Here is a 26395-nt window from a genome sequence, read left to right as displayed (position 1 = left end):
CTGGAGGAGCTGTGCCCCCAAGGGCCTCCCAGCCATGCCAGCTGGCCACTGGCCGCTGGCCGCCGGCCGCCGGCCGCCTGCCTGACCTGGGGTCTCTGTGCTCCCTCTGCAGGCAGCTTCTGGGAGACCGTCTCTCAACACATCGGGGTCACGAGGTAACACCCCCCAGTGAACCTCCCTGGGGGCCCCCAGCCCAAGGGGCAGCCTGCAGCCCTGCTTCCTGTGCTGACCAGGCCCTTGCCGGGCCCTTCCTAGGCTGGACCTGAAGGACATTCCCAACACCACCCGGATGGTGGCCCCCGACCTGGGTGTCCTGGTGGTCTCTTCCATCTGCCTCGGCCTTGGCAGGCGCCTCACGAGAAGAGCCCAGCAGAGCCAGTGTGCCCAGGAGTCGGTGAGGGTGTGGGCGGCTGGTGGGGCATTCTGGAGCGGCAGTCCCGGCCACCCTGAGCACTGTTCAGCCATGTGTGGGGAGGTACCTGGGGATGCTCCCAGGGTGCTCCCCACTGAGCCACCCTCCAGCCCTTTCATTTAGAGACAGGGTCCCGCTAAGGTGGCCCGAGGGGCGTCTGCTCTCAGGGCCACCCAGGGAGTCAGCCGAGCTGGAGGGCAGTCAGTGTGGCAGAGCGCAGAGCACAGAGCCCAGCGGGGCCTCGGCACTGGGAGCCAAGGCCTGGGCCAGTCTGTGCCCTCCAGGACGAGGCAGGGCCACCCTCAGTTGCTATGGGGCCTGGGCGTTCCAGCCCTGGCTCTGACCCATGGGCAGCAAGGGTGTGGAGCCTCTGGGCCCTCCTGCCCTGCTCAGGCTGTGGTCCAGGCACCCCCCACCCCACCCCAGCCACCGTGTGTGGCTGGGGCCAGGTCCCGGGGTTCAGCCAGGTTTTACGATGGTCCAGGTCCCTGGAGCCAAGCTCCAGCGTCCACTTGCCAGCAGCTGACACTCACTGGGCATATGGGTCTTGACTTCCAGAGAAGCCCAGAGAGGGTGAGGGACCCCTAGGCTACACAGCAGGTCAGGGCTGGGAGGGTCTGGCCAGCCTGCTGCCACGGGTAGCCTCAGGGCACCTGTCCCCTGTCAGCAGCTGCCCTGTTCCTTCCCCATTCCCACGGCTGGTGCCAGACCGTGGGAGGGTGATACAGGCCTGTTCCCTTCCCGGCCAGCAGGGTGGGCTGGGAGGAGGTGGGAACATCAAGGGACGGCTCCAGGGCAGTGAGTGCCTCGCCCCCGCTGCCTGGCCTTCCTCTCAGCCGGCCTCCTGAGCCAGCTCAGGCCCACGGCATCTCCAGGCCGAGGCTGTGGGGGCATTAGGGTAGAGCTGTCTGGTCATCTCTGCTGTCCAGCTCCAGCTCCAATCTGCAGACTGGGAACAGTCTGAGAGCCACCCGCAGGCTGCGCAGAGGGGGACGTGGAACTGGGGAGAACCGGGCCCTCTGCTCTAGGGCCTGTGCTCAGCCTGGGCATCAGGCTCAGTGTTTACAAGGTGCAGCTGGGAGGGGGGTGCCAGTGGCTGGCCAGGCCGGGTGTCTGACTGACGACAGTCCATGCTCTTTCCACCACACCCGCCTTTCCCTGCCTGGAAACAGCTGTGCGATGGGAAGCCTCCGACAGAGCCAGGGAGATAGGCCTGTGGGCGGGCAGTGAGGCCGTGGGCGGGCAGTGGCTCTCCAGACAGGGTCAGCTCCTGTGCCAGGAAGACCTGGCACCTGAGTGCCCCACAGGCCCCTTGTTCTCCTTGGACCTCAAGGGGGCAGACAGGTTCCCGCAGCTCCCGGCTGCGATTTGGGCGAGTCACCGTCACCTCTGGGCCTGTTTCTATGCCCGAGGGGCCAGGGCAGTGGGTCTCGGGCCTGCAGAGGGCGGCATGGTGCCTGAGCCTGGGGCACAGCTCTCCGTCCGCGAGCCGGGCACCCTGCCGCAGGGCTCCGGGTCAGGATGGTCGGGAGACGAAGAGGAGACACCAGGTTGTTCTGGGACAACGTGATCAGCCCACACCCTCTGGGGACGCTGCCCCCAGGCCAGCCAGGCCAACGTGCAGTGTGGAGGGAGGGTGCGGGCAGCCTCTGGGCCAGGGGACGCTGGGCGCAGGCAGGCACGAGCAGCAGAAGCCTTGGTCCCAGGTGCCTGACCCCACCTTCCCCTCTCTGGGCCATTGCAGGATGATGAAGGGGACATGGATGTGGACACTGGACCCCCAGCATGGCCACAGGGAGCCCCGGTGCTGGCCCCCGGGCCCAGGTCGCGGCTGGCTGCCCGGCTCCGGGTCACAGCCCACTGGCTGCTGGTGGCCGCTGGACGGACACTGGCCATCGTGCTGCTCGCACTGGCAGGTACCGCGGGTGGGGGTGGGGCTGCGGCTGCGGCATCAGGAGTCAGTCCAGGAGGGTTCTCGGAGCTCTGCCATGACCATCAAGATGGCCAGCAGGACCCAGCACACCTCTGCCCTGCCCTGCAGGCATCGCCCACCCCTCGGCCTTCTCTAGCGTCTATTTGCTGGTCTTCCTGGCCATCTGCACTTGGTGGGCCTGCCATCTTCCCATGAGCCCCCTGGGCTTCAGCACACTCTGCGTCATGGTGAGCTGCTTTGGTGCCGGCCATCTCATCTGCCTCTACTGCTATCAGACACCCTTTGTCCAGGCCGTGCTCCCGCCAGCCAGCATCTGGGCCAGGTGAGGGCTCCCACACAGGCCCTGGTCCTCTCCTGGCTGGGTCCTTGGCCCTGTTGCCCCAGGGCGGGTGGTCAGTGACATGTCCTTTCTGGACAGGGTGTTTGGTCTTAAGGATTTTGTGGGCCCCATCAACTGCTCCTGCCCCAACGCACTGGTGCTCAACACCAGCCACGACTGGCCCATCTACGTGAGCCCGGGCATCCTGCTGCTGCTACACTACACGGTCACTTCTCTCCCGAAGCTCCACAAGTATCACCCCTCGGACCAGGTACCTGCTCTCCCCACCTGGGCCGGCCAGGTGTCCTGCTGCCTCCCAGCCCTTGGGTGGGTGTGGGACTGACCTTGTGGCTCTGTTGTCTGCAGAAGAAGGAAGTGGCCGGGCAGGACGAGGAGCAGGAGCTGGAACTGGATCAGCTGGAGCAGGGGCCACAGGGCCAGGCAGGGGCTGCTGCACAGGACAGGGCAGCCACGCAGGTGAGCAGGTGGCCAAGCTGGGCTGGCAGCCTCCTGTGCAGCTGGCTTACCCACGTGTCCCCCACAGCGTATGATGCCTTCACCCCCGGGGCCTGACACTGAGACTGACAACTGTATCGTGCATGACCTGACAAGCCACAGCCCTGTCCAGCACCGTCCTTGTGAGTAGGACCTTCCTACTCCCCATCTAGTTCACCTTCCTGGGCCCCTGCGGGCTCCCTCTCGGCCCCAGGGGTGAGGCCAGGGCTCCCCCTAGTGGCCACCAGATCCTATGTCCACCCGTGTGCCGGAGTGGCTGCAGGTGTCCAGGGCCCAGGGAGCTGCTGCTGTTGTGGCAGGGACTCTGGGCGGGCGGCAGCACCGTGGGGTCTTTCCCAGGGCTGCTTCTCTGCTGAGCTCCGTTTCGCTCTTTGACCTGCCCCGAGTGCAGTGATGGAGTGCGGGCATGGGCTGGGGTGTTCTTGTGCACCCCGTCCCCTCAGTGTCTTGGAACTTGGGCCCAACAGGGGCCGTCCAGGGTCATGTGCCCCATCGGGTACCGGGTCAGATGTGGCTGCCAGGACTGCCCAGTGCCCACAGTGGCCGTCTTCTCTGGCTGGCCCCCTCCTGCCTGCCGGGCCCTGCGTTTGTGCCTGCTTTAGGCCACAGCAGTGTGGGGAGAGGACTCCTGGGTGACCCCACATGAGAGCTGACCTCTGCTCTGCCCCCAGTGCATCCCAGGCTGGCAGAGCTGAGAGAGGCCTCTCCGCTGCATGGCCTGGGCCACCTCATCATGGCCCAGAGCTACGTTTGTGCCCTCATTGCTATGATGGTAAGCCCCAGGGCCCTTGGCGGTAGTCCCGCTGTGTGGGGGAGGGGGACTGCAGCCTGCATTTCATACTGGGGCTGTGATTGCTGCCCTGGCTGCCCAGGTGTGGAGCATCACCTACCACAGCTGGCTGACCTTCGTGCTGCTGCTCTGGGCCTGCCTCATCTGGACGGTGCGCAGCCGTCATCAGCTGGCCATGCTGTGCTCGCCCTGCATCCTGCTGTACGGGCTGGCGCTGTGCTGCCTGCGCTACGTGTGGGCCCTGGACCTGCGCCCCGAGCTGCCCGTCACCCTGGGCCCCGTCAGCCTGCGCCAGCTGGGGCTGCAGCACACCCGCTACCCCTGCCTGGACCTGGGCGCCATGGTGAGTATGCCCGCCGGCCTGGGAGCCCCGTGCTGGCTGAGGCCCCTGGTGCCCGTGAGGATGGCACTGCGCCTCATCTGCCTGCTGGGAGAACCCGGGAGAGGGAGCTGGCTGGAGGTCACCATGGAGTCCCTGCCAACCCACCCAGGCGCGGTTGAGTATTGCCCAGTGTGTTCGAGTGACAGTGTGCTGCTGTGGCCCTGGGCCAGTGTCTGTGTCTGCCACTGTCTGTGGGTGGTGGATTTCAGTGTGTGTCCTGTGAGGCGCAAGAGCCCGTGAGCCAGAGTGGGCCTGAGTGTGGGACCGTGAGCGTGTGGACCCACGTGCGGCACACCCGTGTCTGGCCGTTGACTGCCCATATCGGGTGGGCCTGGGCCTGGGTGGGGTGCCGCGCTCCCCTGCCCGGCTGTGACGCCCCTGCCTCGCAGCTGCTCTACACCCTGACCTTCTGGCTGCTGCTGCGGCAGTTCGTGAAAGAGAAGCTGCTGAAGAAGGCCCAGGGGCCTGCCGTGCTGCTGCAGGTCGCCGTGGCGGACACAGGTGAGTGGGGCGGTCGGGGTCGCGCCGTCCCACCTTGCCGGGCCCAGGGCCATTCCCTGTCTACTGGCTTGGCCCGCAGAGCCCACGCAGACACAGACGCTGCTGCGGAGCCTGGGGGAGCTGGTCACGGGCGTGTACGCCAAGTACTGGATCTACGTGTGTGCGGGCATGTTCGTGGTGGTCAGCTTCGCCGGCCGGCTGGTGGTCTACAAGATCGTGTACATGTTCCTCTTCCTGCTCTGCCTCACCCTCTTCCAGGTGCCTGGGGGTGAGCGTAGCCCCGGGGGCGGGCAGCACGTCACCGCTCCCCCTCCCTGGGCACCGCTCACCGCCCTGTGCCGCCCGCAGGTGTACTACAGCCTGTGGCGCAGACTGCTCAAGGTGTTCTGGTGGCTCGTGGTGGCCTACACCATGCTGGTGCTCATCGCCGTGTATACCTTCCAGTTCCAGGACTTCCCCGCCTACTGGCGCAACCTCACCGGCTTCACGGACGAGCAGTGAGTCAGGGGCCCTCCTCAGGCCCACCCGTCCCGCTGGGCCGGCCTGGGGCTGGGCCTGCCACTGCGCCTCTCCCCACAGGCTGGGGGACCTGGGCCTGGAGCAGTTCAGCGTGTCCGAGCTCTTCTCCAGCATCTTCATCCCGGGCTTCTTCCTGCTCGCCTGCATCCTGCAGCTGCACTACTTCCACCAGCCCTTCATGCAGCTCACTGACCTGGAGCACGTGCCCCCCGCCGGCCCTCACCGCCCACGCAGGGCCCACAGGTGCCTCCCACCTCCCGGGCTCCCCTGCTCCTGCTGTAGCTGGGGAAGGGCCTCACCTGTGTGGGGGCGGGAGGAGCCAGGAGCTTGCTGTGCCTTCAGATCCAAGGCCCTGGGCTCTGGGTGTCTTCTCGCACCTCATGGGGCTGAGGGCACGTCCAGGTGGTGGGGGAATGTCAGCTGACCACCATCGGCCTGGGTAGGAGGCACACCTGAGGGCCATGTGCACCAGGCCTAGCAGCTGCAGCAAAACACAAGGGGACAAGGGGTGTTGGTGGGGGCATCTCAGCCCCAGGGAGAAGAGGACAGGTGGGGAGTGACTCGGATTCTCTAGGCAGGACATGGCAAGCGAGGCCCCTCTGCTGCAGGAGGAGGAAGAGGTCCCCAGGGACAGGGGGCTGAATGTGGACAGCCCCTGCCAGGCCACACAGGTGCCTGAAGGTAAGCGCAACAGTGGCCGGTCAGAGTTCACTCTGCCATGCCCCAGCTGAGGGGCACTGACGGTCCCCTCTGAGCCCCGAGCCTCACTGAACCCCACCCTGCCCCCATCACAGGCACAGCCAGCAAGTGGGGCCTGGTGGCCGAGCGGCTGCTGGACCTGGCCGCTGGCTTCTCGGAGGTCCTCTCCCGCGTGCAGGTGTTCGTGCGGCGACTGCTGGAACTGCACATCTTCAAGCTGGTGGCCCTGTACACGGTCTGGGTGGCCCTGAAGGAGGTGAGCTGGCGGCACCGGCCCCTCCCTTCAGCCTCCATCTCCTCATGCAGGGTGGGGGCCCCCAGCCCAGCCTCCCTGACGCCCGGGTCCCCGGCAGGTGTCGGTGATGAACCTGCTCCTGGTGGTGCTGTGGGCCTTCGCCCTGCCCTACCCACGCTTCCGGCCCATGGCCTCCTGCCTGTCCACCGTGTGGAGCTGCATCATCATCGTGTGCAAGATGCTGTACCAGCTCAAGGTTGTCAACCCTCAGGAGTACTCCAGCAACTGCTCCGAGGTACGGGCACTTCCACCTGGACAGTCCCTCAGGGGATGCAAGTCACGGTGTGAGGGACACCGGCAGAGACCCTGCCATGCGGGATCTCGCCACTGTCCTGCTTCTCCCTGCACATCTCTGCCTCCCCAGCCTGGCCTGCAGCCTCCCATTTCCCAGGCACTTGGACCCTCCCCCTCAGGGTGGCTCTGAGGCCACCCAGGGTGCCCCTGCTGGGTAACTGTTATGGCTGGACCTGGGCTGGAGGCACAGGTGCTGACCTGACCTGACCTGCCTGCCAGCCCCTCCCTAACAGCACCAACCTGCAGCGGACAGAGATCAACCAGTCCCTGCTGTACCGCGGTCCCGTCGACCCTGCCAACTGGTTTGGGGTGCGGAAGGGCTTCCCCAATCTGGGCTACATCCAGGTGAGCACAGGGCCCAGCAGTGGACAGATAGCGCAGCTGTCCTCACTGCCCTGACGCTGCTCCACTCTGCAGAACCACCTGCAGATCCTGCTGCTGCTGGTGTTCGAGGCCATGGTGTACCGCCGTCAAGAGCACTACCGCCGGCAGCACCAGCTTGCCCCGCTGCCCGCCCAGGCTGTGTGTGCTGACGGCACCCGCCAGCGGCTTGACCAGGGCCTGCTCAGCTGTCTCAAGTACTTCGTCAACTTCTTCTTCTACAAGTTTGGGCTGGAGGTGAGGTCAGACAGTGCCCCTGCCCCTTCCCAGCAGGCTCGGCCTCTGGGGCCCTGTACCTTTCAGGCACCTGGAGCTGCCTGGGGTGTGCAACTGGGGCACAGCTCTGAGGCTGAGCTGGGGCCCTTCGGGTACCAGTGAGGCCCACCACAATGCCCAGGAAGGCAGGGGGCCAGGGCTGGCCAGACTCTGAGGATAGAACTGCCTCCTCAGCCTCAGGTTTCCAGAGCCTGATGGAGATAGGGCTTACCTCTGCAGCCCTCCCGGGGGTGAGGCGGTCACCCTGGGAGCCTGGACTGCTGGCTCCCAACGTGTACTTGCTGCCCCATGGCCTCAAGGCAGGAGGTGCTGACCTGTCTGTCCCTTGTGCCATCAGGGTGGGCCTGGTGCAGGCCAAGGAGGCCTGTACCTAAGCCCAGTCCACCCCTGTCCCCACTGTCCCTCCCCAGATTTGCTTCATGATGGCCGTGAACGTGATTGGGCAGCGCATGAACTTCATGGTCATCTTGCATGGCTGCTGGCTGGTGACCATTCTCACTCGCCGGCGTCGTGAGGCCATCGCCCGCCTCTGGCCCAGCTACTGCCTCTTCCTGGCGCTCTTCCTACTATACCAGTACCTGCTGTGCCTGGGCATGCCCCCTGCCCTGTGCATCGGTGAGCCTTGTGGGTGCCAGTGGGGCAGAGGGCCAAGGGGCCGGGAGCCGAGCTGTGGGCGCAGAGGAGGGAGCCGTGGCATTGTTCCCCCGACTCCCTGGGCCGAGCCTGGGCCCTCCACAGCCCAGCCCCGGGCCAGCCCTGTGAGTCCCACTGCCCTTCAGCCTCCCTGTCCCAGCTGAAGCGTCTCTCTGGGGTGCTCCTGCCCCCGGGCTCTCCCTGCATCCATGGCTCTCTTCCCATCCTGAGACGTCTCAAACCCTCAGAGAGGTCAAGGGTATCCCAGGAGCACGTGTGTTTGTGCCCAAGTACCGCCTCTCACGGGACTCTGGCGATGGTGGTCTAGTGCACAGGGCAGCTGCCAACGGCCCCGTTGCCCACAGCGCAGTCCTTGTGGCAGGGTCAGCCTGCCGTGTGCAGGGGGTCCTCCATCTCCTGTCTGAGTGTCCTGGCCTTTTGTCCTGGGAGAGCCGGCTGGTGTTCTTCCTTGTGCTGGGGATTGAACCAGGGCTGTGCTCTACCAGGCAGGCTCTTCACCACGCCCAGCCCCTCCAAGGTCTTGCTGAACGCCCTAAGGCCTGGCTGTGCTGCGGTGCCCTCGGGCTCTCAGAGCAGGTGGGGTCACCGCTGGGCTTCAAGTGCACCCCTTTGGCCAGGTCAGGGGACCCATGACTGTGCCTCTATGCTACAGACCTGACACTGGGGGTGACTTGGGTGGTCATCTCACATCTGCCACGAGGGTCCCTCCAGCTGTGCTGTGCTACACTCCAGACTCCATGGCACTGAGCTGGGCCCAGAAGTCCTGGTTTGCACACGGGCCAGCTCCCTTTCTGGGGTATAGTTCAGTGTGGCATCATCTGACCGCCACAGAAGGCATGGAGGGCTGTGACCTCCTGAGGGAGGATTTGCAGTTCAAGGCCAGCCTTGGCAACTTAGCGAGGCCCTAAGCAGCTTAGTGGGAACCTGTCTCAAAACAAAAAAGGGCTAGGGATGTGGCTCAGTGGTTAAGCACCTTGATTCAGCTCCCCAGGAACAAAAAAGCAGCACCCAGACCATAATGGCTACGTGCATCTGATTCTTGTCCCCCCAGCAGTGGGACTGAGCTCAGTGACACTTTGCCACTGAGATGGCTCCCCACCCCTTCTCTGGAGACAAGGCCTCACCGAGTTGCCCAGGCTGGCTGTGGGCCTGCCATCCTGCCTCTGGGGTCACAGGTGTGGCCTGTGTGTGGTTACCATGTCATGGCATCATGTGAGCCATGCTTACCCAGTGTTACCTGCGCCTGGGAGGTGTCCCTCCTGCCTTACAAGAAGCCTAGCTGCGCCTAACTTTCTGGCCTGTGGCTGGGTTCCTCTGTTGTCCCCCCTGGTGCACAGACATCACAGAATGCACGTGCCCCTGGGTCTGTGGGTCCTCAGGGCTCCAGTGTGAGTGCATGTGACCGCGAGACCATGGGAGTGTCAGGGTATGGGAACATCCCCTGTGAACACTGGAATGCCCAAGCCAAAATCGTAAACCTGAGGCTGCTGGCCAGCAGACGGGTGCTGCGGGCCCTGGACAGGCCTCGCCCTTCCTGACGTGCCCTCATGCCCACAGACTACCCGTGGCGCTGGAGCCAGGCCATCCCCATGAACTCTGCTCTCATCAAGTGGCTGTACCTGCCCGACTTCTTCAGGGCCCCCAACTCCACCAACCTCATCAGTGAGTGCCTCACAGGCAGCCCGCATCCTGTCGTGCCCCCCGGGGGGCACACCTGCCAGCCTCCAGAGGCCACAGAGGCTGCACCTACAGGGCATGTGGACCTGCAGGGCATGGGAGGGAGGGCCCGCCGGGTACTGCCAGGCGGGCCCAGGGCCTGTACTTCTGAGCCAAGTGGGCATGCACCTGAGGACAGGTCCAAGTACTCACTGTCCCCCAGGCTCACAGGCCATGGCCATGGTGTGCGGCCCACGTTTCCTGCCACACACATGCAGCACACGTATGCACAAGCACCACCTGCTGATGTCCTCCTGCTGCCCTGTGTACAGTGGTGCCCACAGCGTGACGTGGCCCCGGCACTCTCCTATGTCTGCAGGTGACTTCCTCCTGCTGCTCTGCGCCTCCCAGCAGTGGCAGGTGTTTGCAGCTGAGCGCACTGAGGAGTGGCAGCGCATGGCCGGCACCAACACTGACCACCTGGAGCCCCTGCGGGGGGAGCCCAACCCTGTGCCCAACTTCATCCACTGCAGGTGGGTGCACATGCTCACCACGGAGGGCCCTGCTGGAAGGGGGCAGCCAGGACGACCAGCAACTGGTGACACTTGCCTGCAGGTCCTACCTGGACATGCTGAAGGTGGCCGTCTTCCGCTACCTGTTCTGGCTGGTGCTGGTGGTGGTGTTCATCACGGGGGCCACGCGCATCAGCATCTTTGGGCTGGGCTACCTGCTGGCCTGCTTCTACTTGCTGCTCTTCGGCACCACCCTGCTGCAGAAGGGCACGCGGTCCCGCCTCGTACTGTGGGACTGCCTCATCCTCTACAACGTCACAGTCATCATCTCCAAGAACATGCTGTCGGTGAGCTGCCCGCCCGCCGTCCCCACTCCCGAGGCTCGACTGGCCCTTGCCTTCCCCCAGGCCTGGCTGACCCTCCCCCTCCCCCAGCTCCTGTCCTGCGTCTTCGTGGAGCAGATGCAGAGCAGCTTCTGCTGGGTCATCCAGCTCTTCAGCCTCGTGTGCACCGTCAAAGGCTACTATGACCGTGAGTGGGCGCGGCCTGGGGCAGGGGGTGCACAGGGTCCCCCGGTGCTCAGGCCTTGACCCCTGGCCATGCCGGCACCTGTCCCACAGCCAAGGAGATGATGGGCAGGGACCAGGACTGCCTGCTGCCCGTGGAGGAGGCCGGTGTCATCTGGGATGGCGTCTGCTTCTTCTTCCTGTTGCTGCAGCGCCGCGTCTTCCTCAGCTACTACTTCCTGCACGTCAGTGTGGACCTGCAGGCCACCGCCCTGCAGGCCTCCAGGTCAGCCCCAGCCCAGCTAGCACCGGGTCCCTGGGCTGGAAGAGAGCACCATGGGCACCTGCACTCTGAGGCTCATGTGTCACCTGGAGGGAAGCCCGAGGAACACTGGCCCCCTATGGATTGCATGTGCCCTTGCCATCCCCAGACTGGAGCTCAGAGGCTGAGTGCTGCATGGACCTGGTGTCAGCCCTGACTGTGACAGTGTCTTACCTCCTGGGCAGAGAGCTCTGACTTAGAGCCAGCCTCATCTTCCTTTCCCAGGGACCCCAGTGCCCAGGGGTGGGGACAGGTGGAGCTGAGTTCTGCCCTCACTGCTCTCCCCACAGGGGCTTCGCCCTCTACAATGCAGCCAGCCTCAAGAGCATCGAGGCCCACCGCAAGGCAGAGGAGAAGTCCTTGGCCCAGCTGAAGAGACAGTAGGTGCCCTCTGGGGCAAGGACCCTTGGGTTTTTCTGGCCAGCATGGCACTCAGAGCCCACTCCCTCCCACAGGATGAGGCGGATCCGTGCCAAGCAGGAAAAGTATAGGCAAGGCCAGGCAGGCCGTGGCCGCCCGCAGACCGTGGGCCCTGAGGACCCTGTCCAGGAGCCAGGTGAGCATGGATGGAGCCCAGGACCTTGGAGGGCTCCCCATGTCCATGCCCACCGGAGCCTGCCTGCTGTGATGTGTCATGTGATGTCCCCAGAGAGTTCCCTGCCTATCAGTGTCCTGTGCCATGTGGTGTGGTCACTCGTCCCAGCAAGCTGTGTGGCCACCCTGCGACTGTCTGTCTGCACTCGTGGGCCCTCTTTCCCATCCTTCCAGGCCGAGCCACATGGCATCCTGTGGCACCAGCACTGCAGGGGCTCCGTGGCTGTGGTGGCCCATCCCAGGACAGGCTGCTCCCACAGCCTCCCCGGCCCCTCCCTGTCACCTCACTCTTTGCCCCGCCCCTCCACAGGGCCCAGCAGTCCAGGGGGCTCCTCCTCGCCACCAAGACAGTGGTGGCGGCCCTGGCTGGACCATGCCACAGGTACCCTGCCTGACCATCTACTCCAGATACCCTGCTTCTCCCTGGTGCCTCCTTGTCCGGTCTGGTCTCGTCCTGCTCTCTGGCCTGCGTCCATGCATGCTCTGCCATCCCCCAGCCTGCTGGCCCCCAACTAGGGTGGCAGTTTGGGCAGCGCCTGTGCAGGTGGTGGGACAAGGGGAACATTCTGGGCAGTGCTGCTGGGTCTGCTCTTGGCTGATGCCCGGTTGAGGAACCGGGGGGCCTCTCAGGGGTCTTGCTGGGATGGGAAGCCCTGCCTGGGGCTGGGTCTCAAGCCCTCTCTGCCTGCAGTCATCCACTCTGGGGACTACTTCCTGTTTGAGTCTGACAGTGAGGAGGAAGAGGAAGCCCTGCCGGAGGACCCCAGGCCATCAGCACAGAGCGCCTTCCAGGTGAGATGGTGGCCCCCTTCCCCTCTGTCCATGGAGGTCCTGGCCTTGGGCCAGGCAGCCTGAGGTGGGACAGAGGCTTGCAGGGTCTAGGCAGCCAGCTCTGCACACCCCCTTCAGACCTCCCCAACGGCGGGAAACCAGGCCCTAGGCTGAGGATGATCACCAGCAGCCACCTGCCCCTCTGCGCCTTACTTCCCTAGGTCCTGGCTCTGGCCATGCTGGACTGTTGCTGCCAGTGCCTGGTCTATGGAGCTTGGCGTAGTTGCTGGGCACACTTGTGTCCTGGGGCCAGAAGGCCCTCTCGTCCTTGGTTCTGATTCTCAGCGTGGGGCCCTGAGTAGCAAGGACCTGTGGGTGGGCTGCATTCGCTGTGCCCCCCCCTGCAGCCCTGGGGTCCCATTTCCAGAGGAAGTGCAGGGCAGCCAGGTCCCCGCTGGTACAGCAGCCAGGGCTGGGGCCAGGCCCTGACAAGCCCAGGTTCCTCCTCCTCTTCCTAACCCACTCCTGGGCTGGCAGATGGCGTACCAGGCCTGGGTGACCAACGCCCAGACAGTGCTGAGGCAGCGGCGGGAGCAGGCACAGCAGGAGCGGGCGCACCAGGAAGGGCAGCTGCCTGCTGGTGAGTTGCGGCAGGGCTGTGGTGGGGACCTGCAGAGCTGAGAGACACTGACCAGTCCCCTGTATCAGGAGGTGACCCGAGCCTGGGGGAGCCCGTGGAAGCCCTCGAGGATGAAGTGGCAGGTGAGTGGGCCCAAGGGCAGGGATCAGGACTCTCCTGGCCAACCCCTGTTTCAGCATCTCCTCCCTCCCTACAGGCCGAGGCCACGTCATGCAGCGCGTGCTGGGCACCGTGCAGTTCTTGTGGGTGCTTGGCCAGGCTACGGTGGACGGGCTGACACGCTGGCTGTGTGCTTTCACCAGGCACCACCGCACCATGAGCGACGTGCTGCGTGCAGAGCGCTACCTGCTAACACAGGAGCTCCTGCGGGTAAGCTGTGCGGTCACACCCACTGCAGACCCCTCCCCGCTCCTGCTGGGTGCTGCCCTGCCCTTCAGGAGCAGAGCCCTGAGACCCCCCACACCCTGCAGGGTGGAGAGGTGCACCGGAGCGTACTGGACCAGCTGTATGTGAGTGCAGCTGAGACCACACTGCCAGGCCCCCCAGAGGCCCGTGATGGACCCAGCACGGTGTCAAGGTGGGTGGAGGACTGAGGGGGCTGGAGCTGAGCCAGGGCAGCTCCTCCTCCTTGCTCTCAGCCCCAAAGCCCGGGCTGATCCCTTAGGGGCGCTATGGAGTGGTGCATCCCAGCTATCCCAACCCTGTGACCTGGCTCCCCTCCCACAGTGGGCTGGGTGCTGAGGAACCCCCGAGCAGCCTAACAGATGACACCAGCAGCCCCCTGAGCACTGGCTACAGCACCCGCAGTGGCAGTGAGGAGATTGCCACCGACTCCCGGGACCAGGCTTCCCTGCAGGGCTCCCAGGAGCTTTTGGCCAACGCCCGCGTGAGGACGCGCACAGCCAGCGAGCTGCTCCTGGACAGGTGGGGTGGGGTGGGGCTGGGCAAGGAGGGTCGGAGCCACCTGCCTGCATGGCTGCAGCCAGGTGGTCCCTCTGCAGGTGCCTGCACATCCCCGAGCTGGAGCAGGCCGAGAGCTTTGCGGCGGAGCAGGGCCGGACGCTGCGGCTGCTGCAGGCCGTGTGCCAGTGCGTGGCCGCACATTCAGAGCTGCTCTGCTACTTCATCATCATCCTCAACCACATGGTCACCGCCTCGGCTGCCTCCCTGGTGCTGCCCGTGCTCATCTTCCTGTGGGCCATGCTGTCCATCCCCAGGCCCAGCAAGCGCTTCTGGATGACAGCCATCATCTTTACGGAGGTGGGCTGCAGCCAGTGGGGCCAGGGAGGGGGCAGCCAGGCCCCATGCTGACCCCCTCTTCTGCAGGTCATGGTGGTCACCAAGTACCTGTTCCAGTTTGGCTTCTTCCCCTGGAACAGCCACACGGTGCTGAGGCGCTACGAGAACAAGCCCTACTTCCCCCCGCGCATCCTGGGCCTGGAGAAGACGGACAGCTACACCAAGTGCGACCTGCTGCAGCTCACGGTGCTCTTCTTCCACCGTTCCCAGCTGCTGGTGAGCATGTGCCCCGCACCCCGGGGCTCACGGGCTAGCAGTGGGCAGCCCAGGGTGGGCCTGGCCATCTTGCCTGGTCCAAGCCTGGTGCAGCTGGTGTCCTCACTGTCCCTCCTTGCCCTCCACACAGTGCTACGGCCTCTGGGACCATGAAGAGGACCAGTTCTCCAAGGAGCAGAGCAGGAGCAGCGGGAAGGATCAGGGGGCTGAGGCGGGGCCAGAGGTCCTACTGGGACCCCAGGCAGAGGCAGGTGCCGAGCACCAGGCAGAGCTGGGGGTGGCAGGAGCCACGACCAAGGACTACATCCAGGTAGAAGCGGGGGCTGTTCCTGAGGATGGGGCTCCAGAGCCCCAGGTGGACTTCAGGCCTCAGGACACAAGACGAATCAGCCTGCGTTTCAGGAGGAGGAAGGAGAGGCCTGGACCCGCAGGAGCGGCAGCCATGGGTGAGAGAGCTCTGACCACAGCTCAGTCCCACTGGTTCTCATGGGCAGTGCTGGCTCTCGGCTGTTTCAGGGGAGGTAGAGGAGGCCGGACGGCCCATCCCATCCCTTGGAGGTGCCAGGCCCAGCAGGGGACCAGCTGGATTCCAGGACAGGACAGCACTTGGCTGTGGGTTCTGGCTCTTCCAGGGGGACAGAGAGGTACACTGCTGTCTACAGGGCCAGCAGCAGAGCATGTGCCCTGGCTGGCCTCAGCTGCCCCTTGACAGGGCCATGAAGAGGCCCCTGTGTTGTCTGCTTCTCTGTGAAGTGGCCAGAAGCCAGGCCCAGTCCCCCGTGGGCTCAGCCTCCACACTTCTCACCCACAGAAGCTGTGGATGGGGAAGAGGAGGAAGAGGCTGCGGGGAAGAAGGGGCCGAGCCGTTCTCAAGAACGGATGAAGGCAGCCGCGCGCTGGCTGCAGAGCTTCTGCCTGTCCCTGTGAGTGGCCGGCCCTTCTTTCCACATGGCAGGGAGGGGGTCCCTATGGCCAGGCACCCAGCTGAGCCCCCTCCCACAGGGCACAGAGCATATACCAGCCCCTGCAGCTCTTCTTCCATGATATCCTGCACACCAAGTACCGGGCGGCCACAGACGTCTATGTCCTCATGTTCCTGGCGGACGTTGTGGACTTCATCATCATCATTTTTGGCTTCTGGGCCTTTGGGGTGAGCAGGAGGGCTGGCTGCCCGGGTGGGTGCAGCCTGGCCGCTGCCAGCGGCCCAGCTACAGCTCCCCTCCTCTGCCCTTTGGCTACAGAAGCACTCGGCCGCCACAGACATCACGTCCTCCCTGTCAGATGACCAGGTGCCCGAGGCCTTCCTGGTCATGCTGCTGATCCACTTTAGCACCATGGTGGTGGACCGTGCCCTCTACCTGCGCAAAACCGTGCTGGGCAAGCTGGCTTTCCAGGTGGTGCTGGTGCTCGCCATACACCTCTGGATGTTCTTCATCCTGCCAGCCGTCACTGAGAGGTGGGGTCTTCATCCTGGGGTGGGCTTGACGCAGGGCAGGGCCTGGTCAGCCTCCGTCTCTGACGGTCCCTGCCACCCTGTCCCAGGATGTTCAGCCAGAATGCTGTGGCCCAGCTGTGGTACTTCGTGAAGTGCATCTACTTTGCCCTGTCCGCCTACCAGATCCGCTGCGGCTACCCGACCCGCATCCTGGGCAACTTCCTCACCAAGAAGTACAACCACCTGAACCTCTTCCTTTTTCAGGGGTGAGTGGTCTGCCCAGGGGTCACCGAGAGCAAGGGGCAGCTGGGCTAGGTGGCCTGTCAGAGCTAGCATGGGAGACCCTCCTGACGGGATCCTGACCTGGCAGGTTCCGGCTGGTGCCATTCCTGGTGGAGCTACGGGCAGTCATGGACTGGGTGTGGACAGACACCACCCTGTCCCTGTCAAACTGGATGTGTGTTGAGGACATTTACGCCAACATCTTCATCATCAAGTGTAGTCGAGAGACAGAGAAGGTAGGACCAGGCCTGGGGGAGGGACAGCAGGGTACTGCTTCCCCAGAGGCTCTGCCTGTGTGGACAGGAGGCCAGAAGCCAACCACAGGTCAAAGGAAGGGTTCTCCGAAACCCTCTGGAGCCCAGGCATGGTGGCAAGTGCCTATAATCCCAGCAACTCGAGAGGCTAAGGCAGGAGGATGTAAAGTTCAAAGCCAGCCTGGGCAACTCAGGGACCTTGTCTCAATAAATCAAGTGTCCAGGTGCAGTGGCACACACCTGTAATCCCAGCAGCTTGAGAGGCTAAGACAGGAGGATCTTGAGTTCAAAGCCAGCCTCAGCAAAAGCAAGGCACTAAGCAACTCAGTGAGACCATCTCTAAATAAAAATAGGCCCGGAGATGTGGCTCAGGGGTCAAGTGCCCCTGGGCTCAATCCCCAGCACCAAAAGATAAACAGAACTCCTCCAGGCAGGGGGCAGCGGCCTTGGCCCTCTAGAGGTGGGCGCTCAGCAGGGCAGCAGCCCAGAGGCTTAGTGGGGGAGGAAAGGCCACGTCGCTGGTGTGTTCCCCCGTACAACTTACCGTTTAGAGTGCACACATCGGTGGTGTTCAGCACACTGACTATCAGTGCAATGGATCCAGTTTGCTTCCCATCTGGTTGTGCCTGTCATAGGCCTTCCACAAACAGGCCCACAGCACCATGTTTCTAAAGTTCTCCCACCGAGGGGAAAGTCAGCACTCCTGTTTATGCTTGCATAATACTCCATGGTGTGCAAAGACCCCGTTCACTTGCCTGTGCTTCCCCAGTGATGGACTTTCCTTGAGTAGTGTTGCTGTCGACATCACAGTCTCTCTTGAGTGTGTGGGCGTCCATCTATGGAGGCACCCTGGACCTGTGGGCAGGCTCTGGCTAGGATTTAAGGAGCTGCTTTCTAAGCAGCTACTCACTCTTACTAGCAGTACATGGGCTCATTTCCTGACAGGAAATAAGTGGCAGCCAGGAGCGGGGGTGCCCACCTATAATCTCAGCAACTGGGGAGGCTGAGGCAGGAGGATCCCGAGTTTGAGACTGTAGCAAGAACTGTTTCAGAGTAAAACAGGCTGGGGATGTGCTCATGGGAAGTGAGCTGCCGTTGCTCTGTGTATATTCTGGTCCTCTCCAGACAGCTCGTTTGGGGACATGCTCGCACAAGTTAGTTCTGAAGCTGTTCACTTTCTTCCCTTCATGGCTCATGTCTTGTTAACCTGAGAGGTCATGAAGATGATGCCTTGAGGCTCTGGCGCTGGGGCCTGGCTGCAGGGGGGCTGCCTGCAGGCTGGGCCAAGCCAGCGCATTCCTTGGGGATGCTCCCACTGGACACCTGGCCTGTCTAGGTCCAGCTGCATGTCTGTGCCCACTCTGCCCCAGGCTGGCCACCGTAGCTTTGTGCTGACCCCAGCTGGAGGCTAGAGACCATGGCCCTGAGGGGCTGCGTGACCTGTGTCTTGCCCCAGAAATACCCCCAGCCCAAGGGGCAGAGGAAGAAGAAGATCGTCAAGTACGGCATGGGCGGCCTCATCATCGTCTTCCTCATCGCCATCATCTGGTTCCCGCTGCTCTTCATGTCACTGGTGCGCTCCGTGGTCGGCGTTGTCAACCAGCCCATCGATGTCACTGTCACTCTCAAGCTGGGCGGCTATGAGGTGAGCTGCCTTGGAAAACAGGGCAGAGGCCCCTGCGCCACCCCCAGCCTGTCCGTGACCACCAGGTTCCCCATCACCCACCCTGTTGCCCACCAGCTGCCCTGTCCCCCGTCCAGCCCCTGTTCACCATGAGTGCCCAGCAGCCGTCCATCGTGCCCTTTACACCTGAAGCTTATGAGGAACTGTCCCGGCAGTTTGACACCCACCCGGTGAGTGGCCCCCAGGCTGTGTCCATGTGGTGAGAGGGGATGGCCTGGTGGGTGTGGTGGTGGCCACCCCCACTGAAGCATGCCATGCCACGCCACAGCTGGCCATGCAGTTCATTAGCCAGTATAGTCCCGAGGACATCGTCACAGCTCACATCGAGGGCAGCTCTGGAGCCCTGTGGCGCATCAGCCCCCCAAGTCGGGCTCAAATGAAGCGAGAACTGTACAACGGCACTGCCGACATCACCCTGCGTTTTACTTGGAACTTCCAGAGGTGGGTGCTGTGCCCTGGGGACTTGGTGGGTGCTCCCTGCAGGGGCTCATGCTTGTCCACCTCCAGGGACCTGGCCAAGGGCGGCAAGGTGGAGTACACCAATGAGAAGCACACCCTGGAGCTGGCCCCTGACAGCTCAGCACGGCGGCAGCTGGCCCGCCTGCTGGAGGGCACTTCCGACCAGTCCGTGTGAGTGGGGGTCCTGGTGAGGTGGGCAGGGGTTGGGGGAGCCCTGGGCCTGACCCAGCTCTCCCCATAGGGTCATCCCCCATCTCTTCCCCAAGTATATCCGCGCCCCCAACGGGCCTGAAGCCAACCCCGTGAAGCAGCTGCAGCCCAGTGAGTGTGGGCAACTAGAGGGCGGGACCACCTGGGCGGGGGGGGGGGGGGGGCTCCTGGTTCCAACCATCCCCCGCTGGCTCTGACCCAGATGAGGAAGCTGACTACCTAGGTGTGCGCATCCAGCTGCGGAGGGAGCAGGTGGGGACGGGGGCCGCCGGCTTCCTGGAGTGGTGGGTGGTGGAGCTGCAGGACTGCCACACGGACTGCAACCTGCTGCCCATGGTGATCTTCAGCGACAAGGTCAGCCCCCCCAGCCTCGGCTTCCTGGCCGGCTACGGGTGAGTGAGGGGCCTGGGGACACCCCATGATGCTGGGGGGGCTCTGGCGCAGCCCAGCCTCACTGGTGGCCCTGCAGGATCGTGGGGCTGTACGTGTCCATCGTGCTCGTCATCGGCAAGTTCGTGAGGGGCTTCTTCAGCGAGGCCTCCCACTCCATCATGTTCGAGGAGCTGCCCTTTGTGGACCGCATCCTCAAGCTGTGCCAGGACATCTTCCTGGTGCGCGAGACCCGTGAACTGGAGCTGGAGGAGGAGCTGTACGCCAAGCTCATCTTCCTGTACCGCTCCCCAGAGACCATGATCAAGTGGACGCGCGAGAAGGAGTAGGAGCCTGGCTCCTGGCACCGGGAATGAAGGCACCACCCCACGGGCAGCAGGGCCACCAGGGCCGGTGGTGCTCCTTGGGCCAGGGGCACAGCTGTCCCCAGTCAGGGCCATGAGCTGTGACATGTCCTCCCTGGCCCACCTGAGCCCTGATGCTGCTGTCAGAAGGATGCTATGTCCCCACCTGTTGCCCCTGTGGGCCCAGGACTGGCCACACCGAGCCTTGGGGCCTGGCCCTCCCTTCCCCATGCGTACTGTAGAGTTTTCTAATTAAAAACATTTTTATTTATACACATGGACAGTCACAGGCCAGTCCCTGCATTCTCGCCTCCCTGCTCCTGTGTGGTCAGCCTTGCTCCTGGGGGCTGGGCGAGCGCATCTTCTGCCTCAGAGTCACTGTTCTCAATCAGGTACTCCTGGACCTCCGGCATGACCCAGTCCCTGGGGAAGTGTGCAGTGGGAACCCACCCTGAAGGGGCTCCCATCCACCAGGAGTCTTCCAGCGGGGGGGGCACCAGTACCTCTGGCTGCGGAGCTGGGCCTCGGCCAGGATGTAGGGGGGCAGAGGGTCCAGAGAAGGCTGCGATAGAAGCCGTGTAAGTGAGGAGCTATGCCCCAGCCCACCTGACACCTGGGAGCAAGGGCTCTAGTGGTGCAGGGCGGCCCTACTCACCAGGTCCTTCATGTTCACCCGGCAGCCATAGCACAGCTGTTCCATGACCTGGGCCTGGACACCCTTCCTGTGGACATAGCTGAGCTGTGTGCCTGGTCCTGGTGCTGCCCTAGGCCATGGTCCCCCAGACCCCAGCTGGCCACAGATGGAGCAAGGACTCACTTGCAGGCTGCCCTGCAGCAGGCCTGGCCCTCCCCTGCAACACAGCCAGGCCCTGTGGTTGTCCCAGCCTCAGCTGGCGGGGTGGACAGCAGTGTCTGGGAGAGACGTGAGGTCTGAGCTCCAAAAGCTGTGGCACTGTCTGTAAGCAGAGGGAACCTGGAGCTCCTGAACCCACACCCACTCCCTCCCCAACCCAGCACCCCAGGTGCAGACCATCAGTGTCGACGTCCAGCGCACACAAGCACAGGAGACAGCGGGGCCCTGCGGGGCCGGCAGCACAGCCCTCCCGGGGGGCCTTCACCAGCTTCTCACTTGTCCTGCGAGAGGGCAGCGAGTGGTCCCACGGGGGCCCTGGCCAAGGGCTCTGCGCCCTCCCAGGCAGAGTGCCCCTTCACACCTACCTGTACACAGTGCTGATGGTGGAGGGGAACTGGGTCTGCAGCCTTAGGATGAAGGCCTCCATCAGCCGATGGATGCTGGCCTTTTCGGGGGCCTAGGAAAATTGGATAGGGCTAAGGGAGGGCCCTAGTGCAGAGGGGCAGCCCTCAGGCTGAGACCAAGGTCCCCTGGAGTGGCTCACACAGCCAGCCCTTGGGTTTACCCTTTCTGGGGAAAGCACCACCCCATCATTCCCCTCAGAGACAGGACAGGGTACCAGTTACCCCTTCAGAGAGCAGGTGTGCCCAGAGGACCCTACTATTGGCACTACCAGAGGCAGGTGGCAAGTACTGAGGCCCCAAGGGGCCACTGGGACCTCAGTGTCAGCCCAGAGGAGGCCACTCCCACCCCTGCAGTAACCTGGTGGGCCCACCTTGGTGTCAATGGCTGGTGTGAAGACAGAGGGGACAGCAAACAGGCGGTTGTAGAAGGCAACCTCCTTCAGCGTGTGGTCCCGCATGGGGCGCACCACCACGACATCCCCATGCCGCTCGTCCGAGAAGCCCTAAGGGTGGGTGCAGTCAGGCTGACCCCGCCTGCAGGTAGGTCCCAGGACCCTCTTCCATGTGAGATTCCCCAGGACCAACAAATGATCCTGCGCAGCAAGCCAAGGGATAAGTGTGGGGAGGGGCACCCCGTGTCCAGGTCCTACATACCGTGTCCCAAGCCAGGAAGGCCCCTCTCCCCAGGGCCAGATTGGTCATGAGCTTAATGGCCAAGCGAGTGCAGCTATCCCCGGTCATCACCTTGGAGTAGCCATGGACTCGGGCCACATGCAGGATGAGGTGGGTCCTATGGCAGAGGCAGAGGGTTGCAGACAATGGAGGAGGGGTCTCAAAGGGCAGGGCCCCTGGGGGTGGCTCACCGCAGGGTCTGAAGAAGCTCCTCCTTGGCTGTGAGCGTCCTCACAGAGTCGAACAGTCTGCAGAGGGCCGCAGTCTGGGTGGCTGTGGGGCACCTGCCCAGGCTGCAGGGCCCCGGGGAGTCCTGGGTGTGGGGCTGGTGTGTCTGTTCCCCACCCAGCGCATGCTGCTGCTGGAGGAAGCTGTCCACAGCAGACTTGTAGGCCTCCTCCGTCCCCACTGGCTCCTGGGCAGAGCCCTGCAGCACTGCTGGTGGCAGGCCAAACACCTTCCAGAACACAGGAGAGCGTGGTGAGGCAAAGCGCGCACCTGCCCTCCAACACCAGTGGGGAGCTAAGTTCCAGGGCTGCCCCAGCAAGCAGGCACGTGGCCCTGTGGCACCCCAACAGCCGCCTCCCAGGCCTTTCACCTCTTCCAAAGCAACTGTGTGCCACGGAAAGCCGATGTTCTGTAGGACTGACTTCACCTCAGCCAGAGTCTTTGCTCTGTCCTCTGGGCTCTGACCACAGGCTGCTCCCTCTGCAGATCCCAGGCAAGAGGGGTTAGGGCTTGCAGAGGAAAAGCCTGAGCAGAGCAGGCTAAGGGGCTGACTCTATGAAGAACTTCCTGCAAGGCTGCACTCTGAAGGGCAGTAACTTCTGGGGGGATGGCAGGTGCCCACCGCTTTCCTCTGGGGCCATCTTCAGAGCAGGCAGTGGATTCCCATATAGTGGCTAGAGATGTCCCAGCCCTCCACACCCACCCCTTGGCACCAGTACCAAACTCGCCCTTTTTAGCCACTGGACCCATGATAGGGCCAGGAGGTGCTCCTGTCCCCACACCCCACCAACTTTCCAACACAGTCTGAGACCCCAGGACAAGGATGCTGTCCAATGCATAGTCTCCTTCAGGAAAAGGTCCCAGTTGGGGCCTGACCCCACGTACCGTCAACATAGACAACCCCTGGCACAAAACGTAGTCTTTTGGCAGAATCCTGACTCAAGCCCTGGAGAAAGAAGTCAGGATTGGGAACTCAGACCCTGGCCAGAACCCATGGGGTATTTTCCAGCAAAGAATATTTCTCTGGCTTTAAAGCCAACCCAAAAGGAGGAAAGAGCCCCCCTTTTAGTAAACAAAGGCACTCAGACTTGGGCCAGGCAGACCCTGTGGGTGAGGCTCTGCCCTTGCTGAGGAGTGGGCCACAGGTCTTTCTTCCCCAGTGAAAAATACATCTGTCTGTAGAAGCCTCAGAACCTGCTTTCACCAGTCTCCTTGATGTCCCAGGAACCTCTGAGACAAGCAGCTGGGTCCACAGGGGCCACTGTATCACCTGCCTGGGCACCTTAGACCACTCAGAAAAACACTCTTGCAGTAAGAACAGAGGCAATAAGACACGAGGTGGGGGCATTGTGGGCATGGAAGGAGCAGTGCCAGATGCTACAAAACAGCCTCAGGAGCGGCTATCTCATCACCCTGCAGGCAGGTGCCTATCTGGGCCAGTGCCCTTACCCAGGCTGACACCCCCACCCCATCCCAGTGGCTACTGCCTCCTCACCAGCCCCATGAAGCTTTGCCCCCCAGGAAGCGTGGAGGAAGTGTGCATGCCCTCCCCTTTGCGGAGGCCCGGAGCCCTAGGGGAGCCCTCAGGTACTCCTGTAGTCCAGGTTGGCAACTCAATCCCACCCACTCCCTCTGTCTCTCCTGCGCGTGCTGCCTTTCTGCCTACACACGTCCTCTGGTTTGTGTACCTGCTGTACACACATCCCAGCTGGGGGCTGTGATGCTTCCTAGTGCCAACCAACTGCCCTTCAGCGCTGGCTGAGAAGGAAGGCTCCCCACCCCAGCTGGGCCCAGCAGCCTGGCCTAGAGGGTAGTATAGACACACCTCAAGTACCTGCCAGACCATGGAGCTGGACGAAGGACCCCCAGACCATGCCAAGAGCACCTGGGGAGAAGAAATATTAGCCAGGACACATGCTTTCAACACCATGAGCCCCGACACCCGTGAGTAGCCCCAGATACCAAGTCTACCCTCAAAGCCCAGATAGGCTACAGTGGGGAGAGACTGCCTGCAGAAGAGGCACCAGGTGTTGAGAGCAGGGGCCCAGATCTACCTTTTCACCAGGAAAGATGAGCCGATTCTTCCCCAGCATGGCTCTGAACTTGTGCACATAGAGGGCCTTGAAGCAGTCCCTGCAAGACAGACGCTCAGCACAGGCAGCAACCTGGGGCCCCACTGGGTTACTCAGCCTTTTAGGGGCAGCATCTGCACAGAGAGGCTCTACCAGCACCTGGCAAAAGGGCTTCCCTGGGGGCACTAAGGTTCTTGGAGTCCCATCCAGACCCCAGCAGGTGTGAGCGACACAGGGCATGGGGCTGCATCTAACACCCCATGAGTGCTCAGGAAGGCTTTTGGCAGAAGAGATGGGGCAGGACCTGAGTCCTACTCTCAACTCTCCCAATAAGCTCCCTCAGAGACCTTCCAACCCCAGGGCAGTGGTGCCCCCACTTCAACAACAGGCCCACCAGAAGCAACTCAGAAGAAACATGCTGACAACCTGGTTTTGAGCCCTTCAGGCAGCAGCGCAACCCCTGGAGTAATGTCAGGGGGAGAGGGGAGCACTGTATAAACTGCAGAGAGTGCCTAACATTCGGGGTCTCTAGGCCCACCTACCAGAGACTCCTTCATGCCAGCATGAAGCATGAATGGCCCTGAAGCACAAGCAAATAGAAGCCTGGGTTCTCCAGAACCCAGAGCAGAACTTCCAGCAGGGCACAAGAGGTTGTGCCCTCAAAAGCATTCCAGCTGGCTCCTGGACCCCTCCCTGACTTGAGTCAGATTCCCAGGCCCAAGCCCAGCAGTTTCCATCTTAAAAGTTTTTCTGAGGTTGTAGCTCAGTTTGCCTAGCAATGCACAAGGCTCTGGGTCTGACCCTCCGCACCACAAAGAAACAAAACAAAGTTCTGGCATGCAGCCAGGGTAGAGCAATGCCGGATACAAGGGGAGCAAGGCTTCTGTGAGAGGCTGCCGGTGCCCCAGGTCAGCTTCCTTCCTGTCAGACACACCCGGTGTCCGTGGCAATGCCTCCCAACATCGAATGAGCACTGGGTACAGGAGCCAGCATTTCTACCCCACAGCAGCTCAGTGTTTCAAGGTAAAACGATGAGCCCAGGGTTCAGTCCAGTGCCTGGACACAGAAAGTGACTTCCCAGGGTGCAGCTTGGTGAGGACAGTCTGATCATGAGGAGGCAAGGGTGTTGGCTGTGGGTGAGGAGAACCCTGCCATTCATTCCCTGCTTTGCCAGCTGGGGTTCCAGTGTGGTGGGTTCCTGTGAACAAGGGCTTTGCACTCACAAAACCACTCTTCCAGGGGCCAGGAAGGGCCCGAGTTTCTACACATGCCTGGTCTGAGTCACCAGAGCGCCTCACTCAAAACCTAGATTCTCAAAACTTGCACCAGGAGGGCTGGCCTCCCACCCCTTCTCAAGACCACACACATAGATGGTTAGGAATGAGGAAGTGTTTGGAACATAATCTCCTTACTCTCTTCCTCTCCCAGGAACATTTTTAAAAGCAGGCTCCCAGTAGCCAGGCGTGGTGGCACACACCTGTAATCCTAGTGATTCAGGAAGCTGAGGCAGGAGGATTTGAGTTCAAAGCCAAGCCCAGCAATTTGAGGAGGCCCTAGGCAATTTAGCAAGACCCTGTCTCTAAATAAATAAATAGATAAGGCTGGGGGTTTGTCTCAGTGGTTAGAAGTCCCTGAATTCAATCCTGGCTTAAAAAAAAAAAAAATTATAAAAGAAAATCACATCTACTATGTTGCATATATATTTATATTTCTAAGTAGTATATCTAGTATAGTCATTCATATTAATTGTCACACTTTTTAAAAAACAAAGCCCAAGATTTCTGGGGACCAACTTAACGACATGAGGTAAGTCCCCCAATAAACATGCTATACAAAATAAGGCACACCGCCCTAAGAATGAGAGGGCTAACACAGGAGAGATCTAACCCTAACCCTGGGGAGCTACAACCTAGGGAAAACGGGAACACCCAGTGGTCACTGGCCAAAAGAAACGAGGGCGGCCAGAGTCACAGACAGGACGGGAGGTACCCGAGAAGCCCAGGCTGCGGCCCAGCGGCCCGGGAGGCCGGAGCTCTCCCTCCAACTCTGACCCCGGCCCCGCCCCGCCCCGCCCCGTCCCACCCGGAGCACCTGCCCCTGGTCGCCGCCGCCCGCTCTCCACGCTCCCCACAGGTTCCCTCCGGGACCAGCCCCCCGGCAGTGGCGCCCCACTTCCACGACAGGCCCAAGGCCACTCGGAGCAGCGACGCGGAGAGCGCGGTCCGGGGGCGGGGAGCCGACGGCGGGCTCGCGCGTCTCACCGGCAGAAGGCGTCGCCCGCTCGGATCACCACCACCGGCAGGCCTTCCCGGCACTTCACGCACTTCTGCGCCCGGCTTGGGAGAACCAGAGAGAGCACGGTCGCACGGTCGCCCGCTCCCGCCACGCGCGGGGCCAGGCACCGGCGCGCGCTCCCTCCCGGGGGCCTCCCGCTCCGCCCGCAGGGGACGCGAGGGCTCTTCCGAGCCGCCCGCGGCTCTCACCCCGGCCTGGGCGCCGGCGGGGGCTCCCGGGGCGCCGGCTCCGCGTAGTGCTCGCCCGCCTGGCACATGGCTGCGCCCGCCGCCTCCCGAGTGCAGGCGGCCAGGCGGGCGCGCCCCGATGACGTCTCCGGGGACCGT

The 26395-nt window shown here is 62.9% G+C and overlaps 2 protein-coding genes across 9 annotated transcripts in view; one reads left to right on the top strand and one right to left on the bottom strand.

Annotated features, from left to right (window-relative positions):
- Piezo1 (piezo type mechanosensitive ion channel component 1 (Er blood group)) overlaps positions 1–19820 on the top strand; it is a 47474-nt gene extending 27654 nt beyond the window's left edge. For 2 of the 4 annotated variants that reach the window (XM_076837454.2, XM_077105916.1), the window contains exons 4-51: positions 113–155; positions 256–394; positions 2157–2328; positions 2454–2667; positions 2764–2935; positions 3031–3141; positions 3209–3302; positions 3852–3952; positions 4053–4313; positions 4742–4853; positions 4933–5111; positions 5202–5350; positions 5433–5615; positions 5947–6053; positions 6167–6327; positions 6425–6601; positions 6880–7005; positions 7078–7278; positions 7728–7932; positions 9529–9633; positions 10007–10160; positions 10243–10486; positions 10574–10670; positions 10760–10931; positions 11258–11347; positions 11423–11523; positions 11872–11943; positions 12253–12353; positions 12870–12972; positions 13041–13094; positions 13169–13341; positions 13443–13549; positions 13699–13896; positions 13974–14232; positions 14299–14487; positions 14618–14933; positions 15299–15410; positions 15490–15637; positions 15729–15943; positions 16030–16188; positions 16293–16440; positions 17915–18103; positions 18220–18312; positions 18411–18583; positions 18650–18772; positions 18843–18922; positions 19014–19203; positions 19281–19820. In XM_076837454.2, coding sequence (XP_076693569.2) covers positions 113–155; positions 256–394; positions 2157–2328; positions 2454–2667; positions 2764–2935; positions 3031–3141; positions 3209–3302; positions 3852–3952; positions 4053–4313; positions 4742–4853; positions 4933–5111; positions 5202–5350; positions 5433–5615; positions 5947–6053; positions 6167–6327; positions 6425–6601; positions 6880–7005; positions 7078–7278; positions 7728–7932; positions 9529–9633; positions 10007–10160; positions 10243–10486; positions 10574–10670; positions 10760–10931; positions 11258–11347; positions 11423–11523; positions 11872–11943; positions 12253–12353; positions 12870–12972; positions 13041–13094; positions 13169–13341; positions 13443–13549; positions 13699–13896; positions 13974–14232; positions 14299–14487; positions 14618–14933; positions 15299–15410; positions 15490–15637; positions 15729–15943; positions 16030–16188; positions 16293–16440; positions 17915–18103; positions 18220–18312; positions 18411–18583; positions 18650–18772; positions 18843–18922; positions 19014–19203; positions 19281–19530 — 7322 coding nt within the window. In that variant the 3' untranslated portion in view covers positions 19531–19820. Of the gene's footprint in view, positions 1–112; positions 156–255; positions 395–2156; positions 2329–2453; positions 2668–2763; positions 2936–3030; positions 3142–3208; positions 3303–3851; positions 3953–4052; positions 4314–4741; positions 4854–4932; positions 5112–5201; positions 5351–5432; positions 5616–5946; positions 6054–6166; positions 6328–6424; positions 6602–6879; positions 7006–7077; positions 7279–7727; positions 7933–9528; positions 9634–10006; positions 10161–10242; positions 10487–10573; positions 10671–10759; positions 10932–11257; positions 11348–11422; positions 11524–11871; positions 11944–12252; positions 12354–12869; positions 12973–13040; positions 13095–13168; positions 13342–13442; positions 13550–13698; positions 13897–13973; positions 14233–14298; positions 14488–14617; positions 14934–15298; positions 15411–15489; positions 15638–15728; positions 15944–16029; positions 16189–16292; positions 16441–17914; positions 18104–18199; positions 18313–18410; positions 18584–18649; positions 18773–18842; positions 18923–19013; positions 19204–19280 lie in introns of those variants that run through there. The other 2 variants (XM_077105917.1, XR_013154567.1) reach the window with 2 other exon arrangements.
- On the bottom strand, positions 19790–26369 carry Ctu2 (cytosolic thiouridylase subunit 2). 5 transcript variants are annotated; one of them, XM_076837457.2, is made up of 15 exons: positions 26258–26369; positions 26036–26110; positions 23757–23835; positions 23528–23587; positions 22588–22648; positions 22073–22182; positions 21666–21931; positions 21457–21592; positions 21174–21305; positions 20764–20855; positions 20576–20679; positions 20363–20501; positions 20201–20267; positions 20049–20107; positions 19790–19968 (listed from the first exon to the last, which is right to left on the bottom strand). In XM_076837457.2, the coding sequence occupies exons 1-15, from the start codon at positions 26323–26325 to the stop codon at positions 19830–19832; spliced, it is 1587 nt and encodes a 528-aa protein (XP_076693572.2). In that variant the 5' UTR covers positions 26326–26369; the 3' UTR covers positions 19790–19829. The 5 variants fall into 5 exon arrangements, 4 of the variants coding, with proteins under 4 accessions (XP_076693572.2, XP_076693574.2, XP_076693573.2 ...); XM_076837459.2 differs by having other exon boundaries at positions 20363–20489; XM_076837458.2 differs by having other exon boundaries at positions 23537–23587.
- Between the last annotated feature and the right edge of the window lie 26 nt (positions 26370–26395).

This window comes from Callospermophilus lateralis, chromosome 18 (genome assembly GCF_048772815.1).
Source record: "Callospermophilus lateralis isolate mCalLat2 chromosome 18, mCalLat2.hap1, whole genome shotgun sequence".
Lineage (NCBI taxonomy): Eukaryota > Metazoa > Chordata > Mammalia > Rodentia > Sciuridae > Callospermophilus > Callospermophilus lateralis.
This window is presented reverse-complemented; position numbering and strand designations above follow the sequence as displayed.